The 21,460-nt window shown below is 48.8% G+C and overlaps 1 protein-coding gene across 1 annotated transcript; it reads right to left on the bottom strand.

Moving 5' to 3' along the window:
* Positions 1-17,567: 17,567 nt before the first annotated feature.
* Positions 17,568-21,198, bottom strand: C1QL2 (complement C1q like 2). The gene is made up of 2 exons (XM_016151391.2): positions 20,515-21,198; positions 17,568-19,886 (listed from the first exon to the last, which is right to left on the bottom strand). The coding sequence occupies exons 1-2, from the start codon at positions 21,196-21,198 to the stop codon at positions 19,707-19,709; spliced, it is 864 nt and encodes a 287-aa protein (XP_016006877.1). The 3' UTR covers positions 17,568-19,706.
* Between the last annotated feature and the right edge of the window lie 262 nt (positions 21,199-21,460).

Genomic DNA, 21,460 nt, shown 5'->3' on the forward strand with positions numbered 1-21,460 from the left:
TTATGAAATTATTTAATCTTAATTACCTCCTTATAGGTTCTTCTCCAAATAGAGTCACATTGGGGATTAAGGCTTCCACTTATGAATTTCGAAGTGTCACAATTCAGTCCATAGCCCTGATAAAGGAACTCTGGGGGCACCTTAGTCTCCAGGAGGAAAAGTGTCTTCCTCCAGAGGCATCCAGAGGCCTCCTGAACTCTGCTTTATGAGGCCAGATAGCTGTTAGTTCTCAGGCTAGGATTTGCCCCAAAGTTGTTGCTTTATGGCCAAAGAGCACCACAATGGCCCAGACTAGCACCCCTAGTTTTCTTCTCCCTTACCACCCTCCCTCCCAGCTTTATCCTGGGAAAGGCAGCATGGGACAAACCAGAGTCTTCACCACCCTTTGCTGCAGAGCATTCTTGCTCAGGTCAGAGCCCAGATCACAGCCCTCACCCTAGGTCCTGACTCCAGCTGCCCCTCTACACCTGTAAAAAAAAAAATGTTCTAATTCAACAAAGATCTGTTGAGCAACTGCTGTGTACACAAGCCTGTCACAAGCCCCACGATTCTTGGGCTCTGACAGTGGTTTGAGCTGATGCCCATCCTCACCTGAGCCTAGAGTGACTGTTACTGGAGAAGTGAGTGAGAGAAGGCAGATGCTTCTGGGCACACTCACCCCACTCTCAGAAGCCCCACCCCTGTCCCACCTGCGAGTGCTTGGAGCATCAACTCAGACTATGAGTGGAGGTGATGCACTGGATGAGGTTCACCCCCAGCCCTCCCTTCCTGGCTAGCTCTTATGCAGCATCTTGAGGAGGGTTTGTTATTGCTGCTAATTCCTAACAAGGGCACTAATCTCCGATTGTTGACTTGACAATTTTAATTGAAAAATAAAACCACTCAAAGTGAAGTAATTAACATCTCCTTGCCTGGACTTACGGGATTAAGACTGAGAGGTGAAACAGCTCCTCCTTCCTTTCCATCTCCCCAAACGCTGGCATTGGCCTTGGACTTCTGGGCAGGCGCACAAAGATCCCACATGTGACTCATGGCTTTTCTCAACTCTTCCACTTCCTGTCCAGACTGTGGAACCTCCAGCCTGCGGGGTGTACTCACTCATTTATTCATGCCCTTCGGTCAGTCATTCTCTCTGTGAGTACCTGCAGAGAGACACCAGGCCCTGTGCAGAAAACAGTGAACCAGACAAGCAAGGCCCTGCCTTGAGGGGCTCCCAGCTCTGCTCTGTGACCCCGCTGCCTCAGGATCCAGGACCTCTGCTGCCAGAGATGCGGGACCATCTACATGACCTGGTTAAACCCAAATTTTACAATGGCTGTGGGGCAGAGCTGCTCCCCACTTGCACCTTCAGCAGCTGTTTCATGGCTAGAGACCCCCCACTCATGGCCTAGACCAGAATCTCCTGTCCTTCTGGCCCCTTCCTCCCCAGCACCATGGAGTTAGTAACAGCATCAGGGTTCCTGAAAACCAACTTGGAGCCCTGTCCTTAATCCCACAGGATCTCCTGCTTCCCACCCCTTACCCGCCAAAGCAGTTTCTCTGTGGTCCTGGCTGAAATTGTCAACATCTTTCAGGCATCCAGGTGTAAGTTCCTCACAGTCAGCTCTTCTCTCAGATCTAGCAGCCTTTGCTGGCTGACTCAAAGATGACAGATACAGCCCAGGAGGCATTTCATGACAGGAGCACCGAGGGCCTGCCTCCTTGGTCTACTGTCAGATCCATCAGACCTTGGGACTTTGGCCTTTCTGTAGGGTAGGAGAAAGAAAGATGTGCATTTGAATTCCTGCTCTGCTTTTATGCCCTCTAAAATGAGATAATACTTACTCACTTCATATGGTGATTGTAGGGATTAAATGACATAAGCCATGTAAAGCACTTAGCACCTTGCCTGGTACATGCCAAGTGCTCAGACAATGTGATTTGTTTTCTCAGCCTCCCTTTCATGGCCCACAGGCTTAGCACAGGCTTGAGTATACAGCAGCAGGTCTTCAGTACTGGTGACTGAGTAAGCAATCCACCCTAAGACAGGGCTGCACAAGCCCAGGCAGCTGCTGCAGGCTTTAGGCAGATGCTTTCCAGTAACACTGCCTTTTTTGGCCTGTTCTCTGGAATACTTCCTGCCTACTGGAGCCCCTGAGACAGGCAATAAGAGCACCACCTCCTCCATGGGCCTCTGGCAGCCAGGAGGTGCCTGTATTCTCCTCATTCTGTGCCCTAGTCAGTTTTTGACCTGCAGGGTTCAGCTTTGTCCCTGTTCATGCTCCCTCAGATTAGGCAAATCATCAGGAGATTAGGGATGTGATGCATTCTCCCCCCACCCCCATCCCACCCCCCAAAAAATCTCCATAAGATAATGGAAGAGAACAGCAAGATGAAAATGTGTTCTAATTTATAACTAAAATGGAAACACCTACGGGAGATGGAAAGCAGAGCTGGGAACACCAGATCTTTTTCTCTTCCCCATGGTAGGAAGGGTCAGACAGTGTCAGACGGACCTCAGGTGTCCACACCTCCTCTGCTGACCTAGACAAAAGCCACTGAGCCATGCTTCACTGAACATAAGTCCCAAGTCTCAGCTGGGTATAAGTGCGGCCTGTGACCAGAGAGGGGATGTTAGAGGCAGCCATGGCCTCAACATCAGGGGGCCTCCCTCTCAGAGAGGGGGGTACACAGACGATGTCTCAGTTTGTCCACACTGAGACCAGGGCAATGCCGAGGGCTATAGGAGCAGGAACCCAGCCCCAAGGCTGGCAAGGAAGGGATGCCTTGTCTGGCTTTAAGGACAAGTGGAAGGTAACCAAGTGAAGAGGATGGGGCTTTTCAGGCAATAGTAGCTGGTTTGGGACAAAAGCACTGAGAAATTAGAGTGTGTGGCATGAGACTCAGGAAAATGAAGACATCAGTGGTTTGGCTTGACTGGCACTTGGGTGCGTGAGCAAGTGGAAGAGAAGGACCCAAGGGGCCAGCAGGGGCAGGTCACAAGGACCCGTGGGCCAGCTCAAAGCCATTGGTCAGCCCCAGTGAAAGGAAACCTTGCGGAAGTTCACAAGACAGTGAGGAGGTGGAAGGAACATGATTGATTTTGCATTTCCTAGAAGTTGTGGGCCACAGTCATAAGCAATTTTTTTTAGCCATGGTGTTACAACCTACCTGGGCTTATCAGATGATTAAGATGAGTTGAGCGTGAGTACTAGTGTTCTATGAATTTGCTATAACAAACGATCACAAAATCATGGCTTAAAATAATAGATATTCATTTTCTTACAGTTCTGAAAGCCAGACATCTGAATCGAGTCTCGGTGGGGATGGGGGTAGGGGTTGTCAATAGAGTTGGTTTATTTGGAGACTTCAAGAGAGTACCTGTTCCTGGTCTCTTCCAGAGTCTGGTAGCTGCCTGAGTGCCGTGGCTTGTGGCCAAACCACTCTAATCTCTGCCTCTCTATTTTTGGAAACTTTGTGATTACTTTGGGCCCACCCAGATCATCTAGGATAATCTCCACCTCTCAAAGTCCTTAACTTAATCACATCTACAAAGTTCATTTTTCCTAACAGTCACAGGTTCTGGATTCCCTGAGACTAGGCCATGGACATCTTTGGCACATGATTCAGCCAGCCACAGTGCATCTGTCAGAGAGCCAGGCCCCAGGCTGGGGATTCTGCAGTGAAAAGACAAGCACAGGTCTACCCTCAGGGAGTCTTGGAGCTGATGCAGGGCTCTGGGTCTGCGTCATGGAGTGTGGGGCTGAGGAATGTCCATGATCCCCAAAAGATGGTTCCTTGGGCACCTGGGTTGATAGCATGTTGTTCACATGCACCAGGGAGGAAGGGTAAGTTGTGGGTGTGAGTGAGAGGTTGAGAGTAGGCAAGTTGGTCAATACACTTAGAAACCCATGGACATTGACACTGAGTAGTCAGAAGATGCTTGGACCTGGAGCAAAATTCTCAAAGACTCCAACAGAGCCAATGGTTAACCCTTTAGTTGCTGTTACATGGGAGGTCTAGGGGTCCTAGGGGAGAGACCAGGCCAGCTGGGGTGGCTCAGGGCAGTGGCTATGCATTAATTAATATAAAAGCTTTTAATATTTAAGTATTTAAATAAAATACATAAGCATTTTAATCCACCAATATGGCTCTACTAGTATCTACCAGCTAGCTATTAGATCTGGATAGAGGATTCAGGAGTTTGTTTTGAACTTGTTGAAACTGAGGTGGCAATTGAACAGTTGAGTGAGGTTGGGCAGCACCCTAGGAACAGAGGTTTCTAGTGCCAGGGTGAGGATGAGGGGGAGTTATTCACCATGAAGAGGCTGGCACCCCATGGCTCACTCCACCCCACCCCCACCATTCTAATACCTGGAAAATGCATCATTGAAACTGATTCTTCTTAGGCACTGATGAAGTATAAACAGTTCCATCACTTTCTATTTTACCCTATTAATTTTCCCCTAAGTATTTCTGTATTTTTCTTAAAAGCCCTTTTATTATAGAATAAAATGTGCCATCCTCTAACCGCATTTACTGGAGCCAGCTCTTATGACTACAACTCTGCCTGCTCTTGGCTGGTTTCTTTATCCCTCAATGACTCTCTGGGTGTCGGAAGGGGGCTTCAAGCACCAGGCCTCAGCCATGGGTAAGAGAGGTTTCCAGCATCTCTCATTCCAGTACTGAATTGAGCACTTGTTAGTAGGTGATAAAGGTACAGGGGAAAGAAAGGAATGCTAATTCCAGGCTGACCCCTCCTGAAAGAAGTGACAGAAATGTCAAGTTTCCTGAGCTAAGTGAAACCAGGAAGTTTCCATCCACTATGTTGCTCGATAAATTGAGACCCAAAGCTCTGGACATGATCAAGTACCAGAGTGTTCATAATGAAAGTTGATCTTCTGAGCCATTTTAGGTGCAATCCGCACATCCCCTCTTTGTCAATGCCTTGCATTTATTCTAAAGTACACCTGAGCATACCACATACAAGGCCATTTGTCAGAGCCCGAGTTCTCCACACACTCCCTGTTCCTTTACCCACAACCACTTCTGTAGTGGGTAGAGCCCCAGACTACTCATCAACTCTGAGTAAAGTTCTCACATATGTTGACAGAGCCTTTGCCATACTGGCATATGGTGAGAGCCTTCAAGCCTTTGTCTCCAGAACACTTTCCATAGCTCCTATGGAAGGAGCCCACCCCTTATCTAAGGGCAGGGCCTTCATTCACTCAACAAACATTTATCAGGTCCCGTCTCGAAACAAGACAGGAAATAAAATGCACAAGCAAACAAAGTCCTAGGAGCTTACTTTCTAGTGGGGAAGACAGACATTACACAAGTGAAGAAATAGCAGTGTGGGGGGAAGTGCTGTAAAGCTAACTAGAGGTGGAGAGGGGGATGGAGCAATGGGATGTGCTGTGGTAGGTGGGAGGTCAGGGAAGGCCTTTCTAAGGAGGTGACATTTCAGTGGAGACCTGAATAAAGTAAGAGAGGGAGCTGTGATGCTACCTGGGGAAGAAGCATTCCAGACAGAGAGGCAGCAAGGACATGAGGAGCTCAAAATGTCAGGGAGGCCCATGTGCTCAGGAACAGTGAGTGAGAACAGGAGGCCACAGAGGGATGGTGCTGGATGATGGCACAAACGCAGTGAATGAATGAATGAATGAATGAATGAGGCTTCAAGAGAATGGAATCTAAATTCAGGTCTTAGGTCACCTACACAATCTTGCGCAAGTCACTCCTAACCCTCAGTCTCCAACTCCCCATATATAAAAAGAGAATCATCATAGGTACCCAACTTATTGAACTGAGAATTCTACCTCAGAAGAACCTTGACTAGGAATTAAGAGGACTTGATTTGGAGTCAAGTTCTGTCATTTTCTAGCTGAGTGACCTTGAGCAGGTCATTTCACCTTTCTGAGCCTCGGTTTCTTCATCTGCAAAGTGGGAATCACGGTGCCTGCCCTGTCAATCTCAGAGGGTTGTAGTCTGGATCGAATTACACGATCTATATGAAATTGATTTGTAAAAGACACAGGCTGTACAAACAGAGGGGCTCGCCCTGGGCAGAGGAGACCCGTGGTTCCTCTAGAGGGCCCAGGTTGGAAGCTCTCACTCCGCCGTTGACTCTTCCTCTTCTGTTCTCACCCTCCACGTTCTCTAGCTCCTGTTCCTTGGCCCCCAAGTCTTGCATCATTTAGAGTACCCCACTTGCTCTATAGAAAATGGGGTGCTCAGTCCTTGAAAGAGAAGGAAACCACCTTGCCCTCTTCATCCTTTCTCCACAGCGTGTCCAGAAAGATCTTTCAACATGGACATTTGGCCGCACCTCACCCTGCTTCCAGTCCCTCCGTGGCTCCCCATGCCCTTAGACAAACATCTCCCCTCTCTTATTTCACATAGGTCATGTGGTCCCCACCGAACTCTTCAGCCTCCCTCTTGCTAATATTTGGCTACAAAAAAATAATAATAATAATTTCTCTAGACGGTACCCAGTCTCGTGCACCTGGACCTTTGTGCATGCCATTTCCTTTGCCCGAAATGTCCTCTCCTGTGCTACCAACTTCTATTCAACTGTCCAAAGAACTCCTATGGATTCTGCAAAACCAGATGTCTCTTTTGAAGGCAAGCATTCTTGGATCATGTGCTCTTTCCTCTGCAGATGTTGTTTGGCCCCTAGATTTTGTCATGTTTCTCTCATTGTCTTCATACCATGATGCCCTTTGATGTGTCTGTTATGTTCTATTCCTCCACCACATCGTGCATGAGTTCCTTGGAGACAACATCTAGGTCATCTCTGCTGCCCCAGTACCTACTAGAGGATCTGACACATAGTAGGTGGCCATGAAACTTTTATTGAGACAAAATGAGATCATTATGTGCCCTGAAACTCAAAGCAATTTGGAGTGATCTCTACAAATGGGCCAGGTGTGCACAGGCTGTCTTTTCTATCCTGCTATGTGTGGCAGCTCTGAAGTGAAAGGAAGGCCAGCAGTCTACATTCTGAACTTAGTGAATATTACAAATGACCACATTAGTGAGACAGGCATTTTAGAGGCACTGATATTGACCCAGGAAAGAAAGGCTCTAAATTTAGTACCCAAAAAACGGAGGCTGCTGAATTTGTAGCCTCACAAACGGTCCAAGTTGGGTAGGAATCTGAATTCAATTTGCATGTCAGAGAAGCGTTATCTGGTACCTGATGTAAGACTAATTTTATTATTAAATTATCAACACTGATTTACTGAGAAATACGGTACTGCCGGGAGCTATTTTTAACATCTCGCTTCAGCCCCGCTCAGCAAACAAATCATTCTTTGAAGGACACTGCATTTGCAAAAGTGAATTAGGTGAATAAATATCCATCTATTCATGAAGTTTCTTTATTGAGAAATAAATAAATAACAGCCCCTGAATGCCTTCATTGTCCCCCTGGCAGGTTTCCACGAGCATGACGGTTTTTGTTGAGCATGACAGTGACAGCGGAAGGGGCCACCGTGTGAGGCCCATCAGAGAGTGGGTGGGAAATGCACGGCACTGGATGTCTGCTTGGAGACTCTGTGAGGCTCAGAGCCTGGGTTGGTGACATTGGCCATGTCAACCCCACCCCAGTACATATGAGCAGGGGCAGCCCTCATCCGCTGAGCACCTGGAACAGCCCCTTACTAGCCAGGAAAGACCAGGCTCTAGTACCAGTCTATTACTATCTCTGGGACCTTGGGTAACTTACTTACCCTTTCTGTGCTTCAATTTCCTCATATATAAAATAGGGATAATTCCTACCTCATTCTTGGGAGGATTAAATGAGATAACACATTTAAAGCGCTTTGAAGAGTACCTGGCCCATAGCAAGAGTCTAGTAAAGTTTATGTATTAATATAGTCATCATCATCATCATTGGGACAGGGAGAAAAGGACAGAAGTATCCTTCAGTGGGGAGCTATATACTATTTTGTAGGAGGACAGGCCTCGAAGCCAGACCTGGATGCCAATCTAACTTCCAGCTGTGTGACTCTGGCAAGCTACTTGACCTTTCTGTTCATTGGGTTCCAAGTCTGTGAAACAAGTGGGATCACACCTACTTCTGCAGAAAAAAAAATAAGATCTTAAATGGAAAGTAGACAATAGGGTAGCTGGCACTGAGCAAGTGCTTAGTAAATAATGAATGTTTAGTAACAGGAGGTTAAGGTTATTACAGTTTATCACCCCATTCCTGAATTCTCAGCCTTCCATTTTCCTTCCTCTTTCTCTCTCCTCCCACAACCTGGTGCTTATCTAGAATCAGATGGGAATCAAAGAAAAAGATATACTCAATTTCCTGAACGGATGGAATCTTTATTCAAAATTTTGGTATTTTGAACTGGCCGGTTAGCTCAGTTGGTTTGAGTGTGGTGCTAACAATAAAACTTTAGTATTTTGTTTCTTGTGGATTGCACTGATTTTAATGTTTTCAATATTGCATTAATATTATTTATCTTGATTACTGAGATTTTTTAGCATCCCCTCAAATTTTGTGCCTCTCTGGTCTCAGCCTTGTATGGAGACAAGAAGCCCTGTCTGGCTGGGGAGCAAGATGGAGGGAGAGAAGAGGGCCAGAGGAGGTGGGGCAGAAGCAAAAGCCACCAGTCCCCTGGCTTTGAGACTTGGAGATTATCCCGTAGATGCCAGAGGACATGGGAGGTTTACCAAGCAGTGAGCCAAGGGTGCTGTCTGCCATTAAACGGTGCTCATACTTCCTTTGCCCATCCTCCCAGAATGGGAATGACGGAGATTAATTAGGAAAACCCTCCCTGGGCATCTGGCCCCCAGCGGCTGCCAGTAAACGCTCATGGACTGATCCCTGCTCACGCAGTGGAAACAATTGTTGTTTGAGGGCTAGGGCCACAGGGTCCCTAACTTGGCAACCCCATTATTCTCGCGATATGAAAGGAGGCAGCTGACAGCAGGCATTGAAGACTAGTGAGCCAGCTCCCCAAAACACACATCTCAGAGACAAACTCTCACAGTCCTCAGATCCTGGAGCTCAGAGGCAAAAGTGCCTCATCTTATGCACCAGGCTAAGTGACAGGCTTGCTCCTTCTTCATTTTCACAAGATCTCATGTCCAATGGTAACTTAGCAGAAGAAGTAGAGTAAGACATAGGCCTAAGTTTCTCCCTCTGCAGCCAGACCTCCCAACACAGATGTTAACCACAGTGTAGGCCTTGTGAAGTGTCCCTCCAGAAGGAGAGCATACATGTGATACCATCTACATACCCCTTAGCAAAGGTGGCCAGCTGAGCAGAGAGTACAGCCTATAGCTGGGACCAAGCAAAGGCTCAGACAAACCCCACAAATGGCACACCCTTAAGGCAACAGCATGATGCCGTGCCCCAGACTTTCACCATCCTGCGCAGGTGGTGGGAAGCACTTTGGGTTGTGCTTCAGGAGAGGAGCCGGATCCCCAGCTACTTCACCTATTGATAGGTGAGATCTTGAGCTCAGCCTCACAATTTCAGCTTCACCAATGGAGAGCTTCTTGGGCTCTGATGCTAGTAACTTGGAAAAATAGAGATGTCATAGCTGACCCACCCAGCTACCAAGGTCATTACAGAAATCAAATGGAAAGGAGCTCTCTGTAATCTCACCATTCTGGTGAGTGTAAGAGCTGGAGTGTCATATAAATGAGAGAGAAAATAGCTGCCAATGTGCTTTAGAAAGTATCAGCCAAATCAAATCAAATGAAATCCATAAAAATGTTAAGCTGCTGCTACTGCCTGTCCAGGTATCTGCATCTGTGTTTTTAGGATATCTTGTTTTTGGGTCCTTTGGCAACTCCAGCTCCTATTCTGAGATGTTCCTTGTCCTTAGCCCCTCACTCCCTGCTGTCATCCAGCCCTCAGCCCTGGACCCCACCTCACCTCAGAGCCACACCAAATACTAACTCCAAACACATTTCAGTCACAAAGTTTATTATGTTTGTTGGGGACAAGGGGAGTGAACCAACGGCATAAAATTCTTCAGTCTTTCCAGCATGGGATAAGAAGGACCCAAGTAATTGGGGCAGGGGGTTCTGGGCCAAATACAGCAGCACTGTAATTGACCCTGTCCTCCCCCACCCCCTCCAGTATCTACAGGCACCTACATACACATACAAACATCCTGGCCACAATAAACCTATACACACACTTTTGCATGGGGATACAGAAGCTACAGGAGACCCATCCATAAGGCAGGCCCCACCTCCATGCCTTTGCCTATGCTGGTCCCTTTCCTACTGGAATGGCACCTCATGCCAGTCCCTGGCTTAGATGTGGTCTTATAAGAAGACTTCATGCCTCTTTGTTCCTTCTCTCTTGGCCCCGGCCTGGGCTCAGTGACCCCTTCTTCGGTGCTATCCTCTCTGCTCCAGGAGACATGTTTCTGTGCTGGGCCTGGTCTGGCTTCTTTCCTCCACAGAGAGTTCATGCAAGACTGGGATGCATCTCAGAACATTTTGTACCCCAGGGCCCAGCACAGAACTCAATGTAGATAGAGTAGACACTCGGTAACTCTGGAGAATGAATAATCAGTAAATTTCCAGTGTGCGTGTCTTTTCTGCTCAGCCTCATTGCAAGCCCACTAAGGATGGTGACTATATTTACATAGCAAATCATGATTCAGGGGTCACCACCTCTGGGAAACCCCCTGACCATGCCAACCCTTTCTAGGTCTAGCGCTTCCCTATGCCCAGAGCAGCCATCTGGGCAACCCCCGCTCAATGTATGCAGTCTCACCACACATCTTAGCATCTGCATTGTTCAGGGGAGGGGCTTTGTATCCAGACAAATCTGGGCTCCAACTTGGTCTCCACCACTTCTTAGCTATAGGGCTGCAGCACAGGTCAGTTAACTTCTCAAGCCCAGAGCCCTTGGCTGTGAGGTGGAAAGAAGAGTGCCTATTTTGCAGGGCCACAGAGAGTTTCAAATGGCGTCATGAGTCATGTGTGCTCCCCAAAAGGTACTGGACAATGAGAGGGAGTAGTATTGCTCTTATCATTGATAATTATTATTCCTGTCACCAGCTGGACTGAAAGAAGGTAGTGACCAGGTCCCTTGCCACAGTAGTGGGAGCACAATGGACACCTGTTAAGCAGATTTCAGATAGAATATGTGGCAAAGCTGGTTTTCAAAGCCCAAAGGTCAGCAGATTTCTGCCATCAGACTCTGTGCTCTTAGGCAGGGTGTGGGCTTCTGTGTGCATCCTGCCGATGGAAAAAGAAAGAAGAAAACTGCCTTCCAGAGACTTTCAAGGTTCATATCGATCTCACGGAGGCAGGGCAAGTCTTGAAAGAGGCCACAGCCTGGATCGCATGCCCTCAGTGTACCCTCTCACCTATCCCTGGGAGCTTCAGCAGGGATTAGCGGTGTTCTTACTGTGCACAGTGACAGGACAGGCTCTGAGCCACTGAGCTGTGTGTGTCAATTTGAAATCAGTGGTGATAGAGCTGGGTGTCAAGAGGAGTTTGCATATTCATGCAGCAGAGCCCTAAGACTTAGTCACGGCTCCAGGCCCAATTATGCGGGGGCTTATTAGGTGGGGTGTCAACAAGGGATCTCATAAGAATCTGCACCAGATCTTTGCACACATACCAGCCTATGCGGACCAGCACAGCAATGCTTACCAGGGGGCTCATCCTCTCTGCGAGGCCAAGGCTTCAATGGTAGAAAAGGCACCCTGTTGAATTCTGGCTCTGACACACATTTGTTGAAAATGGTTTCTCACTTCCTCATCTGTGAAATGGGTGCAATTACCTTTGTCTCACAGGCTCACTGAAAAGATTGTCCACATGTTTGGGAATGCCCTCAGTGTCTCCTAAACCGTCGATATCCTCATGAATGCCGGCTATCGACACTGGAATCCTGTCCTTTATCCCAAGCAGCTTGGGTCTGATGCTTCATGAAATGTATCAGCTCCAGAGAGAACAGAGCACTCCCTAAGAATTATTTCAGCAATAACACTTACCATCCCTGACTCTCAAGCACTAACTCTGTATCATATAGTATGTTTATACATCTCATTAAGTCCTTCCATCCACCCATGTGGTAGGAGCACTGGCCCCATTTTATAGATGGGGAGAGTGAGGCTCAGCAAGTTAAATATCTGTCAAAGAATTGCAGCTGACAGTAAAGGTGGGCTTGAATCCAAGTGCAAAGACCATTGTTGTGTTCCACTAAATATCAGCAGCTTACAAAAGTTGCCAGGTAGTATAGGTGAAAAAGTGATTTTTTTTCAAAATACATGTTTGAATGCTAATAATCACCCAGCTTTTATCAAGCAATTTCTATTAACATAGTTGACATCCATTAGCTCATTCACTCACTAGTCTTAAGGAATAGGTGGAACTTTACAGAGAAGTAATGTGACAAGCCTCAAATACTCAGCAGGTATGAGAGTTAGGGCATTAAGTTACAAAAAGAAGGACCTTCAAATCAAACAGACCTGAGCTTCAAACATGGGGCACTTCCTTGCTGTATGATCTTGGGCAAATCACTCGCCCTCTCTGTGCTTCAGTTTCAACCCTCTCAAGATTATCATGATAACTTTTGGGCCATTTAACTTGTTAAGTTCCTTCATTGTTGAAATTAAGCAAGACAATACAGATAAAGGACTCAGCTCAATAAAAAAAGGTCAAAACCACCTTTTTTTTCTCTTTCTACTGAGTCATGACTTAGTTGCTTTTAAAGGGCTGGGCTATTTTGGTGTACTCAGATGCTGCCCACTGCTCAGTCTGGTTCCAGGGCATACATCAGATGCCCAGTGTGGCCTGGCTTCCCTGTGCCTACGTCAGTCTCTGCAGCTGGCCTGGAGTCCCCGGGCATCAGAGCAGAATGTCCTGCCCTTCCCTGCCTTCCTCCCCCATCCCTAAGTGCAGTGCAAAGGGAGAGGCAGCAGCACCCAGCCTCCAACTCAGGACTTCGTGAGAGGAGGGGAGCAGAGAAACAGCTATTTTCCAAACCTCAAGCCTGGGGACAGCTGAGTAGCCAAATGGGAGCCAAGTTCATGCCTGCTTTGCACTGTGACCCTGAGAAACACAGCCTTTACCTGAAAAGAAAGGCCTCATTAACTAATTCCCACAAGGGCGCATGTGGGGGAACAGACGTATATCATTAAAAACCATAGCTCTGTCAGTCAGTTGCCCAAGAGTCAAATCAAGAATGGCATTTTTCTCTAGGAAATTCCCCCAGCACCATGAAGCCCCAAACTCCAGTGCCCCTGCCTCCACGGAACTCCACCATCTCTTGGATATTGTACATCTTTAACGAGGTTTGAAAAGCTGGAAGCAACATGGGCAGCAGTAAGACCCATCACGCCTGGAGCCCAGCATGCCCCCTCTCTCGCCTCACACGCAGACATGAGTCCCTTTCCTCCTCCTTGTGCCAGCGGGAGCAAAACTGGGCTGGCCGGAGTTGATCTCAGTCCCAGGAGAATGGCTGCTGGTGTACACAATATACCAAGAGGTAGACAGTGAGAACAGAAGGAGAGGAAGCACAAAAATCATCTGTAAATTGGATAAAGACATCATTTATGTCTCTGAGAAGGTAAGGTGGGATTTTCCCCCCAGGAGGGAAGAACCTGTATCTAAGTAAAAGAACTATTGTGTTTACAGAGGCAATTCCTCAGCTAGAGCAAGGAACGTCAGAAACAGCCTCCTGGTCTAGTAGTGGAAGATTCGTTTAACCCATCGAAGTTCATTGCGGTACAACGCAAAGCACCTTGGTCAAAAGAAAAAAGGGGGCTCGGCACACACCGCCCCTGAGACGTGTTCAAAAGCAAGCGTTACAAGAAAGAGCTGGTGCAGAACAGTGTTTAGAGTGTTATATTCTTTATGTTTCTGGAGAAAGAGATTGCATAAGGTGGAAGGAAATTTTTACTTTCTGTCCTATATTTCTCTATAACTTGTTTATAATTTTTGCAAGTATATATTATATCAACAATTTTTCAAAAGAGATTTTTAATTTGAGGAAAACAAAAGAATCTTGATCACAAAAGCAACAACTGAGAGACCCCCATTGGAATTGAGGCTGCTGCCAAGTAGCTCCAGAAGGCCAAGAGACGTCCTAAAGGCCCTGGAGAAGTGGCCTAAAGTAGCCTTACATAAGCCCAGAGTGGCAGTGGTTTATAAGCTCATGTCAACTGGAAGGTTCTATTGATTTTTAGAAGTGTAACAAGGGTCTTGAAGTTTGCAATAAATGATCCTTTACACACTATCTTCCCCATTCACACAAATCTTATACATTTAGAGCCTGGAGTAAAGGTGGTGGGGGTATAGTGGATAAGAGCAGTAGTCAGCTTTCTGAGAAGATCCCCCCTGATCCTACCATGAAGTCAGACAAACGGATAGAAAACTGTCTCAAATGTACCCTCTCAGGATTCCCAAGATTCCCCTATCCATCCATCCATCCCTCCATTCATTTCACAAATATTTGCTGAGCACCTATTGTGTTCCAGGCACCATTCTAAGATGCTGGGTCTGCCCTTGTAAAGCCTATGGTCCATGGGAGGGTAGACAACCAAACATGTGATTACAGCGGTGTGGCAGGCACTGTAGGGAGGAAGATCAGGGTTCTAGGGACCTTCGGAAAAGGAAACCCATGAGCACCAGGGTGAGGGCTGGGGCACCACTGGAAGTGACATGCCAGCTGAGCCCTGAAGGAGGGATGGGAGCTAACACGGAAGAGAGGATTCCAGGTAGAGGAAATAGCGTGACTGGTGTCTAGAACAGTAAGAAGTGGGAGAGTGAGACATCCTGGAGAGAATCTCGTTAGAGTACTAGGAGAGAGCAGACACTAAAGAGGCTGCCACAAAAAGTCTTTGGTGCTGGCTCCACCTTCAGAGTGCTCGATGGGAAGGCTGGCCATAGCAATAAGCCCTTATTGTGGTTTGTCTTCGAGTCTTACCTCTCTACCCTGCCCATATTCCCAAGAATTTGGGCTCTTGGGTCAGACAAACTTTGGCCCTTACCTTGGACAGGTCACTTCACCTCTCCAAGCCTGTTTCCTCATCTGTAAAGTGGGGTTTAATAGCAATGCTTACCTCACAGGGGTGTCATGATGACACAATTGTGCCCTCACACCAATTGCTGGCACATCGTAAGGTCTTAATAATACAAACTGTATTTCTGCCTCACTGGCCATGATATGGTTTCAAAGTGGAATGACAAGTAATGGGGGCTCACTACCCTCTTCTATTTACTTTTGAGTATTTTTGAAATTATTATAATAAAATTTATTTTTAAAAACTCCTGCCGATATTATTTTCTGCAATTGCTGCTACAATGCATGCTCCTTTGGGAAGTGCTCTCATTCATTGAAGGGAATTAGAATATGGCAATAACAGGAGATAAAAACATTCCTCCAAATTCCTCATTTCCATCTGCCAGGTTTATCCTCCCCAATATTTGGAGGGGTCCTGCCCTGCACCCCTGCCCATCCTGAGAGTTCTAATGCCAACATCAGAGCATCAACATCAGGTATAAGAAAGAAATACTGAAACCCTAATTTTATTTATTTTTAATCTAAAAAAAGAGAGAAAATCAAGGATTACCAATGCTTAAAATACAGATTGAAACTGTTCTCCAAGAGTTAAAATGCATAGCCTTACCTGTGACTCATGAAAAAACATATTTTTTTTTTGCCTAAGATTCTGGAAAACTGGCAAGTTAAAGGGAAATATATGGATTAACCTTATTTCTTTTTGTCCCTATGAGAGGAGATCTGTCCCCAACTTGGTTAGCCAGCTGGAATATAGATACTAACTTGAATATGCAGATCTTCTGATGAATATAAATATAAAAAAGATAGAAATTTTTAAAGTATAGATTGATAGTATACATAAATTATTCATCGATCAAAGATAGATCAGGCGCGAGTGCTCAAAAACTCTTTGTCCAATAGGATCAGTGAAGTTTGGAGCAACTGGTCTCCATAATACACTACATAGTCCCTCTGTGGTGTCATCATGGCTCAATTCAGAGGGGAGCCTGGATGTTTTGTCTTGGGAGCCCAAGGGAACGATCCGCTCACACAGATAAGAGGAAAATGTAGAAAAAAGCATAACTTCTATCTGAATTTCCGGGGCCAGATGTGTAACTCATGCACTCAGGCAGTCCTGAAAAGATTAGTCACACAGATGCAGTCTCTGGGAATGAAGGGCCCTCTTGCTAATCAGAGACAGCCACGCTCACTTCCTCTAAACCCTCTGCACCTGCAAGATGTCCCTTCCCCACCACCGAGAAGGGGAAGAGAGAGCAGTTACAGGAGAAGTTAATCAGTGGGACCTAAATGGTGTGGGGTGGGAGGTTACTGGAGGACACAGGTCCAAATGGAGCATTTGTAGTTTGTAACCTAAGGGTCCTGCTGGGCCATCAACACTGACCCCAAGGCCAAGATATTCAGCCAAATTACTTAGAAGTATTAGAAGAGATTATTAGGAGAGTGGGTACTCTTTGGGGCCAAAGAAGCAAGATGGCTCTTCTCACCTGACCACGCAGATGGTGCTGAAACTCCTACAGGGAAGAAGGGGTGGGAAGTGTGCCCCACCCATCTGCTCTCCCCTCTAAGGCTTGGGAACTCTGGGAGGTGGATGTGCCTCGTCTGTGCAGTCAGTCAGGGGCCCAGCCTGGAAACCTGAGTTCAAGTCCCAGCCCAATCTCTTATAAGCTTTGTGAACTTGGGCCAATCACTGGACCTCTCTGAGCCCTGATTTCCCCACCTCCTACGGACAGAATATACCTTTTCTACTTCCTGGGAGATGTTAGCACAATAATCTTAACCTAAGTACACGATTAGAAAATGGACCTGAGAGCAATTGGGAAATTTAAGCAATCCTTTATAAATATTATTGATAATAACTCCCTACTCAACTAGAGACAAGAAGGATAAGTGTCTGGAGCAAAAGGTTTCTTGCATTCCACAGGCACAGACAAGGCTGACAGCAAACAAAGGTGGCAAGGGTGGGAGGCCTGGTCCGCCTTTCCCTCTTTGCCTCGTTCTTAGGGAGTCCTCCAGAAAGATCATAGGATCATGAACCTCAGTGGGTCATCAGGGGTCTGCCTGGGACGTGGAGACTGTGCAGACAGAGAGAGGTTGTTCCTGAGCTGGTCGTGCTGCTTGCCGGCTTCCTCATCAATCTATCATCCTCTTAGCAGCTGACACCTCTGGCAGCACCTCCTTGCAGCCTGAGCATTAGAATTGCAAGAAGCCCAGTTGCACTGGGGAATACAGATGGAGGAATCTCAGATTCAAATTTGTCTAAGTATTGTGAACAGCTAGACCTGGGCAAAGCATTTCCACTGCCCTTCTGACAAAGGGGAGCAGTAGGGGTTTTGTTAGAAGTACAAATTGCTTCTTAATGCAGAAGATAAAGCTGGGTGCAGGCACCTCCTTAAAAATTCCTCCCACTCCCAGGAAAGCCACTGCTGCATGTCAATTTTAATTTTTGAAATTTAAACCGAGGGCTTTGTGTCTAAGCTCCATCTCATCAGAGGAAGAGGAAGAATAAGTCAAAAAGGATTAGGGGCCCACTGGGGATTGCAGATCCATAGCAATTAGACTTCATTTGGGTCTCAGACATTTGGTTTTAATCGCATTTCTGGATGATACAATCGACAAGGCATCAGAAATTGATATGTATGCAACTGTAGATGGGGCCCAGCTCTACCCTCCGCAGTTCCTGGGCTCAGCTGGATTTGGACTCCACAATCAGCAAGGGTGGGGTGGGGTAGGGCGGGGAATTGGAGTTTGGTTTGGGTCTGAAACTGGGAAATGGTGGTGGCGGTGGTGGTATATGTGTGTGTTTTCCGCCTACTGCCTTTGAACACTTTATCCCTGGCCTCAAAGCAGATGCAATCATTGCTAATATCGAAGCGAATGACAATAAAACATTATTCAAATAAAATAAGAGGGTAACGAAAAATAGCTACAGGACAAGACTCTAAGCAGGGGGTATAGTATCTTTTAAATGGGAATCATAGCTTTCAGCATCCTCCAGGAACTAAAGTTGAGCACAATGTGCTTTAGGAGCAGACATATAGCCATAAACATTGTCACACACATGGACCTGTGAATACATATGTGTGCACACGTGTAACATGGATTAGTGATGGCAACCACAACATTATATCTACATGGTGTATTTGTGTGTATGTTTGTATGTGTGTGTGTGTGTGTGTGTGTCTCCAACTTTACACAGGTACACACACTCTGGGGTTGCCTCTGTGTCCACACATTTCTCTTCAAACAACTGGTCAAAATGATCTCAGTCACTACTAACAGGTTGCTAACTGATTATTTTGTAGACAGCTTACTGTTTATTGGAACTCAGTGATCCAAAAAAACCAAAAAAAGTAAAAAAAAAAAATCAGTACCATGTGGGTGTTTTCCTACCTTACCCTGTGTGTGTAGAAGTAAAGAGAGGAGACCAAACACTTTCAGGCTCAGAGCAGGTGCCCACAGCACTGTGCGAATGGGAAGGGAAGACCCCAGACAAGGTGTGTCTCCCCAGAGGGATAGTGTCTGTCTGTCACACAGTGCTGGGTGAATCAAGGAGCTGGATGATTCCCAGATCACCTCAGTTTACCAGCTCTTTTGAGAACATGGCCCTAGCTGGTGTGTAAGCGAATAAATGGACAGGTGCTGAGTATATACTATGTGCCTGCGGGGGGTGGGGGTGTGTGTGGCAGTTCTACAGGGGACTTCTGCACTTCCTTTTAGGGAAAACATCTCAGAGATGACCTGTTGGAAAGTGCCTCATTCCTGCCTCCCATTTTGCAGAAACGTCTCCTCTTCTCCTTCCTTCTCCAGACACCCCTGCTCTTTGACCTCTCTTTGAGAGCTTAGAGATGCAGCCACTCCTCTCCTTTCCCCTCTAACTCTCCCCCACCTCCTCTGGGCCCTGGGGAGTAATGCCTCCCCAAACGGTGGGATGCTGCTATCTCATCTCCCCACATCATTTTCACCCACCCCAGGTTGCAGGGACAAGACAGTGGCTGACACACAAGCATAGATAGGGACTATTCAGGACACAGTTAATGCAGAGGTGGACTTCTGGAGGTGTGGCCTTAGGGCCATACTGACAGAGACATCGGAGCCTGTCGTCTAAAAACATAATTTAATGCATCGCGGTGGATCTGAGTAGGGAGTCTGTGGAGAGGTGCATTTTCCGTTTACTGGGATTCTGCTGTGGTTGGGGTTTTGGTTGATGGACAGGGAGATTTGCACAAGTATTTCAGGTCACAAAGGATGCCCCAGGGAGCTCATGCTCACTTTGGCCTACCTCACTGGCCAGGACTGGGAGGCTTCGATCTCAGGGCACGCGGAGAAGGAGGGGACCTGGAAGAGGAGGGCAGGCGTCCCGCCCGGCATGTCCAGTCGATCAGGTTTGCAAACCCTGCACTGCTCCCGCAGCTGCCGTCACCTCCGCTGCCGCCGCTACTGACCACCGCCTCTGGGGTTCAGGTTCACGCTCATCTCACTACGTAGGTGTCACCCTCTCCCTCTCCGGGTTGGGAACAGGGACCAGGAGCACAGCCCAGAGCGTGGTGAGTCGCAAACACACTGAGACCAGGAGCGGGGCAGGGAGGACAGCAAGGATGTGTCTTTTCCAACGATATCAGGAAGTTTCACGAAGCAAGAGTCCTTGCCAGGGAACAGCGCGCCCCTATGGGCATAGGGCGTCCTGAAGCCACCCCACCTCGCGCACCCTGCACCCCTAGTCCGGGTATAGAAGAAAGCCCGAGAACGTGCTGTACTTGTTGTTATTGCCTCCATGCGCCTTTCCGCCGTCCAGCTTCACGTACACCTCGTCCCCAGAATCGAGGTGCAGCACCACGCTGTTACTGGCGTAGTCGTAGTTCTGGTCAGCGTCCTGCGCGATGGCGCTGGCCCGGACCTGAGAGCAAACCACGGGAGCAGGTGGGTCGAGGAGCTTCTGCCTGCGCCCTTACCCAGCCCCCACCTGGCGCGCCCCTTAACCAGCTTTCCGCCCCCCGGGTCCCGGGTCCACTCTCCCACCCAGGCTCCACGCCTCTCTCCAACTTCGCTAACTCCTTCTTGGTCCCCTCTTCTCCGCAGCCTGCAAGTCCGGGAAAGTGGGTGAGAGGGCACTTCATGAACACTGACCCAGAGGGGAAGGGTGGGCATACAGGGGCCAGGGCCGAGAGGAAAGGAGACGGTAGGACTCAGAGGTGACCGGGGCTCACAGTGGGAGCTAAAGAAGAATGAGGTTTCCGAGGAGCTCAGGGGGTTGTACGCGGGGTAAGCAAGTCGCAGGACAGTGCGGTTGGGTAGCGCGGCCTCTGAGAGCTCGCGGCACAACCTCCAGGGCTACACTCAGATTTACGCGACCAGAGAGCCCTGGGAAGCGGGATCCTGAGGTGCGCTCGCTCCCGGCACTCGCTCCGGTGCTCACGAGTAAGAAGAAAGGAGACTGTTTCCCAAGCGGTTCAGGGCGCCGGGTGGGGACGAGGGCCTGCGGGGATTTGCAGGAGTTGGCGGGGGTGGGGATAGGGGTCACTGACCTGCCCGTTCTTGCAGAGGTCTGCCCACATGCTGGTGCCGTCGCCGCCGCGCATAAGGATGTGGTAGGTGAAGAAGTAGATGCCGCGCACTTGGCAGCTGAACTTGCCAGTAGTGGGGTCGTAGTGATTGCCGAGGTTGGTGACCACGTCGTCGAACTTGAGAACCTCGTAGCCTTCGTGGGGGCTCTTGAGACCCACGTAGAAGGCGATCTTTGGACCGCTGAAGGCGGCGCTAAGCGCTCCGGTCACTTCGCCCTCAGAGTCGCCGCCGCCCCCGGTTCCGCCACCCACCACCCCGACGCTGCCTGCTGCTCCCGACGTCAGCTGCAGCCCTGGCAGCCCGGGCCGCCCTGAGTCGCCCTTCTCCCCAGGGGGACCCCTGGGTCCGGGCGGGCCTGGCTCTCCAGGGGGCCCCCGCGGCCCTGGTTTGCCCGGTCGCCCCGGGTCGCCTTTGGGCCCCTGGATGAAAGGGGGCGGAGGGTTGGCGCTCAGGTCCTGCATGACTTCCAGAGCAGCAGTGCTGGGTCCCGGCGGCGGCGCCTTGGCGCCCTCAGGGCCACCGCCCGGTGAGGCGCTGTATGGGTCGCAGATCATGCGGCAGGTGCCCATCATCTCGTAGTGCGCCGCTCCGGGGGGCGCCGCCTGCAGCAGCAGTGGCACCGCGATGAGCAGCCCCAGAGCCATGGCTAAGAGCACGCCGACGGCCGCCAAGCAGGCGCGCCGCCGCCGCTGCCACAGCCGGGAAGCGACCGCCACCAGCTCCTCCTTGCCGCCTGGGGAGGTAATGGTGGGGCGGCGCGGGCGGCCCCGCTCCCCGCGCTCCGGGGCCGACTCCGCGGGTCCCGGCCGCACCCCCGACGTGGCGACCCTCTGGTCCTGGCGCCCAACTACTTCAGCGAGAGGCGCCCCGGCCCAGGAGACAGTGCTCACCGCGCGGGAGCAGCTC

This window comes from Rousettus aegyptiacus, unplaced genomic scaffold (genome assembly GCF_014176215.1).
Source record: "Rousettus aegyptiacus isolate mRouAeg1 unplaced genomic scaffold, mRouAeg1.p scaffold_m13_p_2, whole genome shotgun sequence".
Taxonomy (NCBI): domain Eukaryota; kingdom Metazoa; phylum Chordata; class Mammalia; order Chiroptera; family Pteropodidae; genus Rousettus; species Rousettus aegyptiacus.